At 55.4% G+C, this 11,336-nt stretch overlaps 2 protein-coding genes across 2 annotated transcripts in view; both read right to left on the reverse strand.

Moving 5' to 3' along the window:
- LOC309533900 (solute carrier family 2, facilitated glucose transporter member 5-like) overlaps nt 1-3,704 on the reverse strand; it is a 28,955-nt gene extending 25,251 nt beyond the window's left edge. The window contains exons 1-2 of the mRNA XM_082225606.1: nt 3,125-3,704; nt 1,679-1,765 (exon numbers count right to left, since the gene is read on the reverse strand). Coding sequence (XP_082081732.1) covers nt 1,679-1,765; nt 3,125-3,214 — 177 coding nt within the window. The 5' untranslated portion in view covers nt 3,215-3,704. The remainder of the gene's footprint in view (nt 1-1,678; nt 1,766-3,124) is intronic.
- Nucleotides 1-4,293, reverse strand: part of LOC309533854 (solute carrier family 2, facilitated glucose transporter member 5-like) — a 49,657-nt gene extending 45,364 nt beyond the window's left edge. The window contains exon 1 of the mRNA XM_082225511.1: nt 3,762-4,293. The gene's annotated coding sequence lies outside the window, so the exon portion shown is untranslated. The remainder of the gene's footprint in view (nt 1-3,761) is intronic.
- Between the last annotated feature and the right edge of the window lie 7,043 nt (nt 4,294-11,336).

Consider the following 11,336-nt stretch of genomic DNA (forward strand, 5'->3'; position numbering starts at 1 on the left):
CAGGGAAAAGAATACGGGGGGGGGGCTCCTCACTTGTGCAGCTCTGGAAAATAATTAAGTAATTTAATTCATACCAGGAAATGGAGTGAGAGAGCTGGAGAGTTGCAAGGAGACCCTTCCCAGAGCCTGAAGGGGACTTCAGTGAGGGGGGAGAAAAGACTGGAGATGTAGCAGGGCTTTGTTTAGGCTGCTCAGCCTCCCCGCCCAACAGCTGATACATGTGGCAGCCCAGCAGCAGCTGCTTCTCCACACATCCTCCAGCATCCAGCCAGCCCCAGAGCCATAGCTCTCAACTTACAGATTTGAAAATAAGGGACCAGCAGCCTCGAAAATAAGGGATCAGCAGCCAAAATAAGGGATTTTCCGGGCACAGGTATGTTCAACTACTGAGCCCCTCCAAGTCAAAGGCAGAAAGCCCAGCCAGCAGCCAAACGAAGCCTCAAGCGGTGGTTCCCACAGCGCAGCAACCCGGCAAAGGGGATGCAGAAAGGAAAACCACCGTCACCTCTCCGCTGGGAAGCGCTGAGCAAAGGCGAGTCCCCAGGCAACGCGGCCGATTTGATCGGCACAAAGCATGCAAGCTCCACCCCCCAGTCATTCTTAGACTCCTTATTGGGTGAGCAACGCAGCCAAGCAACACAGTTGGAGCCTCCCTCCTCCCTGGCCGGCAAGGAGGGAGGGAGAGGAGCTGCTTCCTTTGAAACCCGGGAAATTTAAGGGACATCATCAATAAGGGACAGCAGCGGGAAACGGTGCTGGGATAAGGGAGTTTCCCGCCAAATAAGGGACGGTTGACAGCTATGCCCAGAGCTCCAATTCCAATTGTGGATATATTGTGGTACAGTATTTTTTTTAAATTTGGATTGGATAGAGAGTGTCCGAGAGGGCATTTAAAGGGTGCTTGGAGGGTGCTCCCCACTTATGCGATTTTCAGTTATGTGAATGGGGCACCGGAATGCAACCGCTGCAAAAGTCGGGAGTCACTTATATATGCATCTGATCTGAGATGCATGTACAGTCGCACCTTGGAAGTCGAACGGAATCCGTTCCCGGAAGTCCGTTCGACTTCCAAAATGTTCAGAAACCAAAGTGCGGCTTCTGATTGGCTGCATGAAGCTCCTGCAGCCAATCAGAAGTTGCGGAAGCCCCATCGGACATTTGGCTTCCAAAAGAATGTTCGGAAACTGGAACACTCACTTCCAGTTTTCAATCGTTTGGGAGCCAGAACATTCAACTCCCAAGGCGTTCGGGAACCGAGGTATGACTGTATTTGAAAAATGTCCTGCCGGTCTCAGTGAAAGAGACCCGGAAGCATTTTGTCCTCTTACACCCTGCTCTGCTACTTGATTTCCTCAATTATTCTCCTTTGTTTTAGTAATAATATTGTATGAGGCAAGGACCCTCGCTATACCATTTTAGACAGCAGCCTGACCCAGACAAAAGGATTTATTTATGCATATTTGGTTTGAAACATTTTGCTCATTTTAACTGCATTTTACTATGTAACCCATTTAGCCTTAAAAGAGTTTTCGCATTAACACATTCCCGCCCCGCCCCCAATAAATAAAATAAATACATTTGATGGGATTTCCTGCCAGACCTGTTTGCATTCTGGAAACAGACAGACATCAGTTTGTTTAACAAAACCTCGCTGGGTGAACAAACCCTCTGAACTTACCCATTTGCGGGATCCTACGGACTTTCTTCTCCTTGTTGAAATGCTTGACGTGGATCTTTGATGCTGAGTATCAGATGACTGGCTTACCTGGGGAAAAGGGAAAAGTTATCGACTGCTGCAAATTACTTTAGAACACAGCATTAGCCTTCTGTTGCTGTTGTTGCCTTCTTGATAGTTGTGCCCGACCTGTGGAACGCCCTCCTGTCAGATGTCAAGGAAATAAACAACTACCAAACACATCTGAAGGCAGCCCTGTTCAGGGAAGTTTTTAATGTATGAAGTCATACTGTGTTTTAAGTTGTTGGAAGTCACCCAGAGTGGTGGTTGGTTGGCATATAAACAAACAAACAAACAAACAAACAAACAAACAAATGTTGTTGTTACCATTATTTAATATATAATTATAAGGTAAAATATTATAAGGTATAAATATATTATACCCTGCCTTTCTCCCAAGTAGGGATTCAAAGCAGCTTACAACATTTTAAAAGTTCAGTTATAAGATACAGAGTAAGAAATACACACTGGTTAAAATAAATTAAAGGAATCCGATCCCTATCCTGGTGGCAGCCAAAAAGCAGATAAACAAGAAGAGTTCTTACCACGTAATTTATTCAGTATTCACAGAGAGAGAGAGAGGAAGGAATGCAGTCTCTATTAAATAATGGCGTCGCTCAGAGTAAAGTCCAACCCCCTCCGTCATCCCTGCGATGGCTGAACTGAGCTTTCTGCCTCTGAGTTTCCTGTTCTACTACTCTCAATGCCCGCCTAGTCCTGGAAGAGGGGGGCTCAGGAAGGCTTTCCAAAGACACTGAGTCTGTCAGCTGTTTCTCCCCCAGCGCTTCTTCTTCCTGCTGTTCTTCTCCCAATATTTCCCTTCTGTAGCCTCTGAACTATGGCCTTCTGCAAACCACTGTTCTAAATCTATACTGTCCTCCTGTTCTTGGGAAGGTTCAGGAGAAGGGAGGTCGGCCCCTACCATTCCTCCTCAGTCCAGTCCCTGACAATACCTGGACACCATCAAGGCCAAAAAACCACTGATAGCCTTATCCCCCCTCAATTTGCCACCGGAGTGTAAAGCATCCAAGTTGGTGGCCATTGTACAGCTTGTGACATTGAATTCCGGAGTTTAACAAGGGCTACTAACCACAATGGCTATGTTCTATCTCCTCTGTTGGAGGCAGTATGCCTGGGAGTGCCTGGGAACCACAAGTAGGGGGAGTTGCTGCTGCACTCAGGTCCTGCTTGTGGGCTTCCCATTGGGGCAACTGGTTGGCTATGGCAAGAACAGGACGCTGGGCTAGAGGAGCCTTTGACCCGATCTAGCGGACTCTTCTGATGGGATGTCACTTACAGTACATCCTTCCCTGTCCTCCCTGTGGAATTTGTGTGCAGAGATAACCTTGCCCCACTGAATAACTCCTTGGTGTACATCTCCCATCATACCTTATCCTCGGTCAGGGTGGCAGTCGAGGGTTCGAGTCCAGCATTTGGAACGTCCAACTGGTTCTCCAGTTCTAGGTTGTTGGCAGCCATCCTTCCTTCTTAGGCTGGGTAGGGGACGGAGAGGCAAAGGACATGCAGACTAGCCCAAGCTTTCGGAACTGGTGAATGGCGGAACAGGCAGCCAGGTTCTATTTCCCATTGAAACAAGTCATTCGGAAGGTTCACGGCGTTGCAAGAGCCAATCAGGGGATGGTGGCTGAAACATTCCAGGGGAAGCTGGAAGGCCCAATAAAGGACGCCCATGTCAGAGCGTATCAGATCTGAACGATTTGCAACCTGAGTAATACAGCTGGTGTAGCATAGCTGCTCAGAGGTTGCCTGCAGAGTATTAACAGGATTGTGTATCCTCTCTGGAAGAAACCAGGCTAAGGGACCACCAGCAAATCCTGACTTAAAACCACCTTTAACACAAGCACACTAAATGGCCTTAGGAAAGCCACACACTCTCAGTTTAGCACCTCCTCCCCTCCAAATTGCAAATCAGGAGCTTGAAATATTTATACAACAACAACAACAACAACATGACCTTCACCCCACAACAATTAAATACAATATTAAATATATTGATCTACTTTACATGATGGTTGAAGATATAAGAAGTTCATCCCGGTAGGGATGGAACGGCACTGTTTTCACTGCCTGGAGCTCCTCTTCTTTTGCTAGAATTTCCCAAGTTCACATTAAATCCCAGAGGATTTTAAAGGGTAATATAATAATTAGTATGGGGCTTTCAAGTGTTCAGCATTCGTGTAGCGCCTATGGGAGGAAACATTACATTTGTGGGTTTGTTACTTTAGAGAATAAAAAAAGAGGTGACCTGACAAGAGATGTATAGAATTACGCATTGTGCTATGGAGAAAGAGGATATAGAAAAGGTTTTCTTCCCCTTCCCCCTCACATAACACTAGAACCCAGGTCCACCCAACGAAGCTGAGTGTTGGAAGATTCAGAACAGAGAAAAGAAAGGACTGCTTCATGCAGTGTGCAGTTAACCTGTGGAACTCCCTCCCACTAAAGGCAGTGATGGCCACAAAACTGGATGGCTTTATAAGAGGTCTAGACAAATTCATGGACGACAACGCTATCAGTGCCTACTAGCCAAGATGGTTGTACTGTCCTTCCATAGTTGGAGGCTGTGATGCCACAGAAGGGTGCTCTTGCGCCCGGGTCCTACTTTCCGGATTCTCAAAGGAATTTTGGGGAACAGGATGCTGAACTAGAGGGGCCATTGGCCTGATCTAGCAAGTTGCTTTTAGCAAGGTAAAAAGGTAAAGGACCCCGGGCTGGTTAATCCCAGTCAAAGGCGACTATGGGGTTGCGGAGCTCATCAACTGAGTGAGTGCTTGAGGGCCCTGCTCTTGCCACTTACCATCTGGCCTGGGGCCTCATAAGGACTGCGTGCTGCTTGCGGCCTGCTGCCCAGGAGGACTCCCTGAGTGAGTGCCTGAGGGCCCTGCTCCTTCCTGCCACTTACCATCTGGCCTGGGGCCTCATAAGGACTGCGTGCTGCTTGCGGCCTGCTGCCCAGGAGGACTCCCTGAGTGAGTGCCTGAGGGCCCTGCTCCTTCCTGCCACTTACCATCTGGCCTGGGGCCTCATAAGGACTGCGTGCTGCTTGCGGCCTGCTGCCCAGGAGGACTCCCTGAGTGAGTGCCTGAGGGCCCTGCTCCTTCCTGCCACTTACCATCTGGCCTGGGGCCTCATAAGGACTGCGTGCTGCTTGCGGCCTGCTGCCCAGGAGGACTCCCTGAGTGAGTGCTTGAGGGCCCTGCTCCTTCCTGCCACTTACCATCTGGCCTGGGGCCTCATAAGGACTGCGTGCTGCTTGCGGCCTGCTGCCCAGGAGGACTCCCTGAGTGAGTGCCTGAGGGCCCTGCTCCTTCCTGCCACTTACCATCTGGCCTGGGGCCTCATAAGGACTGCGTGCTGCTTGCGGCCTGCTGCCCAGGAGGACTCCCTGAGTGAGTGCCTGAGGGCCCTGCTCTTGCCACTTACCATCTGGCCTGGGGCCTCATAAGGACTGCGTGCTGCTTGCGGCCTGCTGCCCAGGAGGACTCCCAGAGTGAGTGCCTGAGGGCCCTGCTCTTGCCACTTACCATCTGGCCTGGGGCCTCATAAGGACTGCGTGCTGCTTGCGGCCTGCTGCCCAGGAACACTCCCTGAGTGAGTGCCTGAGGGCCCTGCTCTTGCCACTTACCATCTGGCCTGGGGCCTCATAAGGACTGCGTGCTGCTTGCGGCCTGCTGCCCAGGAGGACTCCCAGAGTGAGTGCCTGAGGGCCCTGCTCTTGCCACTTACCATCTGGCCTGGGGCCTCATAAGGACTGCGTGCTGCTTGCGGCCTGCTGCCCAGGAGGACTCCCAGAGTGAGTGCCTGAGGGCCCTGCTCCTTCCTGCCACTTACCATCTGGCCTGGAGCCTCATAAGGACTGCGTGCTGCTTGCGGCCTGCTGCCCAGGAGGACTCCCAGAGTGAGTGCCTGAGGGCCCTGCTCTTGCCACTTACCATCTGGCCTGGGGCCTCATAAGGACTGCGTGCTGCTTGCGGCCTGCTGCCCAGGAGGACTCCCAGAGTGAGTGCCTGAGGGCCCTGCTCTTGCCACTTACCATCTGGCCTGGGGCCTCATAAGGACTGCGTGCTGCTTGCGGCCTGCTGCCCAGGAGGACTCCCTGAGTGAGTGCTTGAGGGCCCTGCTCTTGCCACTTACCATCTGGCCTGGGGCCTCATAAGGACTGCGTGCTGCTTGCGGCCTGCTGCCCAGGAAGACTCCCTGAGTGAGTGCTTGAGGGCCCTGCTCTTGCCACTTACCATCTGGCCTGGGGCCTCATAAGGACTGCGTGCTGCTTGCGGCCTGCTGCCCAGGAAGACTCCCTGAGTGAGTGCTTGAGGGCCCTGCTCTTGCCACTTACCATCTGGCCTGGGGCCTCATAAGGACTGCGTGCTGCTTGCGGCCTGCTGCCCAGGAGGACTCCCAGAGTGAGTGCCTGAGGGCCCTGCTCCTTCCTGCCACTTACCATCTGGCCTGGGGCCTCATAAGGACTGCGTGCTGCTTGCGGCCTGCTGCCCAGGAGGACTCCCTGAGTGAGTGCCTGAGGGCCCTGCTCCTTCCTGCCACTTACCATCTGGCCTGGGGCCTCATAAGGACTGCGTGCTGCTTGCGGCCTGCTGCCCAGGAGGACTCCCAGAGTGAGTGCCTGAGGGCCCTGCTCCTTCCTGCCACTTACCATCTGGCCTGGGGCCTCATAAGGACTGCGTGCTGCTTGCGGCCTGCTGCCCAGGAGGACTCCCTGAGTGAGTGCCTGAGGGCCCTGCTCCTTCCTGCCACTTACCATCTGGCCTGGGGCCTCATAAGGACTGCATGCTGCTTGCGGCCTGCTGCCCAGGAGGACTCCCTGAGTGAGTGCTTGAGGGCCCTGCTCTTGCCACTTACCATCTGGCCTGGGGCCTCATAAGGACTGCGTGCTGCTTGCGGCCTGCTGCCCAGGAGGACTCCCAGAGTGAGTGCCTGAGGGCCCTGCTCCTTCCTGCCACTTACCATCTGGCCTGGGGCCTCATAAGGACTGCGTGCTGCTTGCGGCCTGCTGCCCAGGAGGACTCCCAGAGTGAGTGCCTGAGGGCCCTGCTCCTTCCTGCCACTTACCATCTGGCCTGGGGCCTCATAAGGACTGCGTGCTGCTTGCGGCCTGCTGCCCAGGAGGACTCCCTGAGTGAGTGCCTGAGGGCCCTGCTCTTGCCACTTACCATCTGGCCTGGGGCCTCATAAGGACTGCGTGCTGCTTGCGGCCTGCTGCCCAGGAGGACTCCCTGAGTGAGTGCCTGAGGGCCCTGCTCCTTCCTGCCACTTACCATCTGGCCTGGGGCCTCATAAGGACTGCATGCTGCTTGCGGCCTGCTGCCCAGGAGGACTCCCTGAGTGAGTGCTTGAGGGCCCTGCTCTTGCCACTTACCATCTGGCCTGGGGCCTCATAAGGACTGCGTGCTGCTTGCGGCCTGCTGCCCAGGAGGACTCCCAGAGTGAGTGCCTGAGGGCCCTGCTCTTGCCACTTACCATCTGGCCTGGGGCCTCATAAGGACTGCGTGCTGCTTGCGGCCTGCTGCCCAGGAGGACTCCCAGAGTGAGTGCCTGAGGGCCCTGCTCTTGCCACTTACCATCTGGCCTGGGGCCTCATAAGGACTGCGTGCTGCTTGCGGCCTGCTGCCCAGGAGGACTCCCAGAGTGAGTGCCTGAGGGCCCTGCTCTTGCCACTTACCATCTGGCCTGGGGCCTCATAAGGACTGCATGCTGCTTGCGGCCTGCTGCCCAGGAAGACTCCCAGAGTGAGTGCCTGAGGGCCCTGCTCTTGCCACTTACCATCTGGCCTGGGGCCTCATAAGGACTGCGTGCTGCTTGCGGCCTGCTGCCCAGGAGGACTCCCAGAGTGAGTGCCTGAGGGCCCTGCTCCTTCCTGCCACTTACCATCTGGCCTGGGGCCTCATAAGGACTGCGTGCTGCTTGCGGCCTGCTGCCCAGGAGGACTCCCAGAGTGAGTGCCTGAGGGCCCTGCTCTTGCCACTTACCATCTGGCCTGGGGCCTCATAAGGACTGCGTGCTGCTTGCGGCCTGCTGCCCAGGAGGACTCCCAGAGTGAGTGCCTGAGGGCCCTGCTCCTTCCTGCCACTTACCATCTGGCCTGGGGCCTCATAAGGACTGCGTGCTGCTTGCGGCCTGCTGCCCAGGAGGACTCCCAGAGTGAGTGCCTGAGGGCCCTGCTCCTTCCTGCCACTTACCATCTGGCCTGGGGCCTCATAAGGACTGCGTGCTGCTTGCGGCCTGCTGCCCAGGAGGACTCCCTGAGTGAGTGCTTGAGGGCCCTGCTCTTGCCACTTACCATCTGGCCTGGGGCCTCATAAGGACTGCATGCTGCTTGCGGCCTGCTGCCCAGGAGGACTCCCTGAGTGAGTGCCTGAGGGCCCTGCTCCTTCCTGCCACTTACCATCTGGCCTGGGGCCTCATAAGGACTGCGTGCTGCTTGCGGCCTGCTGCCCAGGAAGACTCCCTGAGTGAGTGCCTGAGGGCCCTGCTCTTGCCACTTACCATCTGGCCTGGGGCCTCATAAGGACTGCGTGCGGCTTGCGGCCTGCTGCCCAGGAGGACTCCCTGAGTGAGTGCCTGAGGGCCCTGCTCCTTCCTGCCACTTACCATCTGGCCTGGGGCCTCATAAGGACTGCGTGCTGCTTGCGGCCTGCTGCCCAGGAGGACTCCCTGAGTGAGTGCTTGAGGGCCCTGCTCTTGCCACTTACCATCTGGCCTGGGGCCTCATAAGGACTGCGTGCTGCTTGCGGCCTGCTGCCCAGGAGGACTCCCTGAGTGAGTGCCTGAGGGCCCTGCTCTTGCCACTTACCATCTGGCCTGGGGCCTCATAAGGACTGCGTGCTGCTTGCGGCCTGCTGCCCAGGAAGACTCCCTGAGTGAGTGCCTGAGGGCCCTGCTCTTGCCACTTACCATCTGGCCTGGGGCCTCATAAGGACTGCATGCTGCTTGCGGCCTGCTGCCCAGGAAGACTCCCAGAGTGAGTGCTTGAGGGCCCTGCTCCTTCCTGCCACTTACCATCTGGCCTGGGGCCTCATAAGGACTGCGTGCTGCTTGCGGCCTGCTGCCCAGGAGGACTCCCAGAGTGAGTGCTTGAGGGCCCTGCTCTTGCCACTTACCATCTGGCCTGGGGCCTCATAAGGACTGCGTGCTGCTTGCGGCCTGCTGCCCAGGAGGACTCCCAGAGTGAGTGCTTGAGGGCCCTGCTCTTGCCACTTACCATCTGGCCTGGGGCCTCATAAGGACTGCATGCTGCTTGCGGCCTGCTGCCCAGGAAGACTCCCAGAGTGAGTGCCTGAGGGCCCTGCTCCTTCCTGCCACTTACCATCTGGCCTGGGGCCTCATAAGGACTGCGTGCTGCTTGCGGCCTGCTGCCCAGGAAGACTCCCAGAGTGAGTGCTTGAGGGCCCTGCTCCTTCCTGCCACTTACCATCTGGCCTGGGGCCTCATAAGGACTGCGTGCTGCTTGCGGCCTGCTGCCCAGGAGGACTCCCAGAGTGAGTGCCTGAGGGCCCTGCTCTTGCCACTTACCATCTGGCCTGGGGCCTCATAAGGACTGCGTGCTGCTTGCGGCCTGCTGCCCAGGAGGACTCCCAGAGTGAGTGCTTGAGGGCCCTGCTCTTGCCACTTACCATCTGGCCTGGGGCCTCATAAGGACTGCGTGCTGCTTGCGGCCTGCTGCCCAGGAGGACTCCCAGAGTGAGTGCCTGAGGGCCCTGCTCCTTCCTGCCACTTACCATCTGGCCTGGGGCCTCATAAGGACTGCATGCTGCTTGCGGCCTGCTGCCCAGGAGGACTCCCAGAGTGAGTGCCTGAGGGCCCTGCTCTTGCCACTTACCATCTGGCCTGGGGCCTCATAAGGACTGCGTGCTGCTTGCGGCCTGCTGCCCAGGAGGACTCCCTGAGTGAGTGCCTGAGGGCCCTGCTCTTGCCACTTACCATCTGGCCTGGGGCCTCATAAGGACTGCATGCTGCTTGCGGCCTGCTGCCCAGGAGGACTCCCAGAGTGAGTGCCTGAGGGCCCTGCTCTTGCCACTTACCATCTGGCCTGGGGCCTCATAAGGACTGCATGCTGCTTGCGGCCTGCTGCCCAGGAGGACTCCCTGAGTGAGTGCTTGAGGGCCCTGCTCTTGCCACTTACCATCTGGCCTGGGGCCTCATAAGGACTGCATGCTGCTTGCGGCCTGCTGCCCAGGAAGACTCCCTGAGTGAGTGCTTGAGGGCCCTGCTCTTGCCACTTACCATCTGGCCTGGGGCCTCATAAGGACTGCATGCTGCTTGCGGCCTGCTGCCCAGGAGGACTCCCAGAGTGAGTGCCTGAGGGCCCTGCTCTTGCCACTTACCATCTGGCCTGGGGCCTCATAAGGACTGCGTGCTGCTTGCGGCCTGCTGCCCAGGAAGACTCCCAGAGTGAGTGCTTGAGGGCCCTGCTCTTGCCACTTACCATCTGGCCTGGGGCCTCATAAGGACTGCATGCTGCTTGCGGCCTGCTGCCCAGGAGGACTCCCAGAGTGAGTGCCTGAGGGCCCTGCTCTTGCCACTTACCATCTGGCCTGGGGCCTCATAAGGACTGCGTGCTGCTTGCGGCCTGCTGCCCAGGAAGACTCCCTGAGTGAGTGCCTGAGGGTGCTTTGTCAGGACTTCAAAGCATCACACAGGAGCCCATGGTCGTGCTCTGAAGTGCCCAAGGCTTCCGTTTTAACCAAGCTGATGGGTGGTAGAACCTATGTCTGATTTCCCTTGCCAATGCCACTTTAAGGCTCCTCCCCGTGCGTTGGCAGCTATGCCTCTATTTGCCCCACACCTGACGTTACATATGAGGTCAAGCAAGGACAAGTGGGTGTGGTTTGATGGAAATAGTCTCATAGGCCAACTCTGGCTTGTGGGCTGGAGATTCCCCGCCCCTGTGTAGTGGGGTAGGAGGTGTTTATTAGGGGACATTTGGGGGGGGGGGTGGATGCCAACAGATGTGATAATGTGGAGAGCTGAAAAAGTAGGAAATGGAAATAAACAGATTTGCCCATCCCTAGCCAAGATGCAAAAGCAACTTAAATAGAAATACTTGCAAGTATCAGATTGGCTTAGGTTTTAAATATGTGATGTTATAGAATAATATGCTTAAAGTTAATATGAAAAGAAAGAAAGATGTTACTTGACTAAGTAAATTTTATGAGAAATTAGTTTTGGAAAACCGTTACAAGGATACACATTGAAACTCAGCCAGGGGGACTTGAGGAAGTCACTTAACAATGTTAACAAAAGTGGAATTATTACAGTTAGGATTTATGTTTGTTTATAAATTTGGAAAATCAATAAAAAAATGGGGGGGGGAGATGCAAAAGCAAGTTGCTAGTCCATGTGAAGTTGGCAGCTGAAGTCTCAGATGTCAAAGGTGGGGGTTGAATGGGGTTTACAGTAGTTGGGGGTTTCCAGGAGCTCTCCTGCCTTGCATAGCTCCTTATCCTTCCCATAACTATTAAAAATAGACCAAATTGCCCACCAAAAGACCTTACTGCAATTCAACAGCTCCTCTCCTGCTTGTTTGATGCTACTGTACATGTATTGGCTCCCTCTACCTCTCCTA

Source organism: Podarcis vaucheri (assembly GCF_965113315.1).
Source record: "Podarcis vaucheri genome assembly, chromosome: 6".
Taxonomy (NCBI): domain Eukaryota; kingdom Metazoa; phylum Chordata; class Lepidosauria; order Squamata; family Lacertidae; genus Podarcis; species Podarcis vaucheri.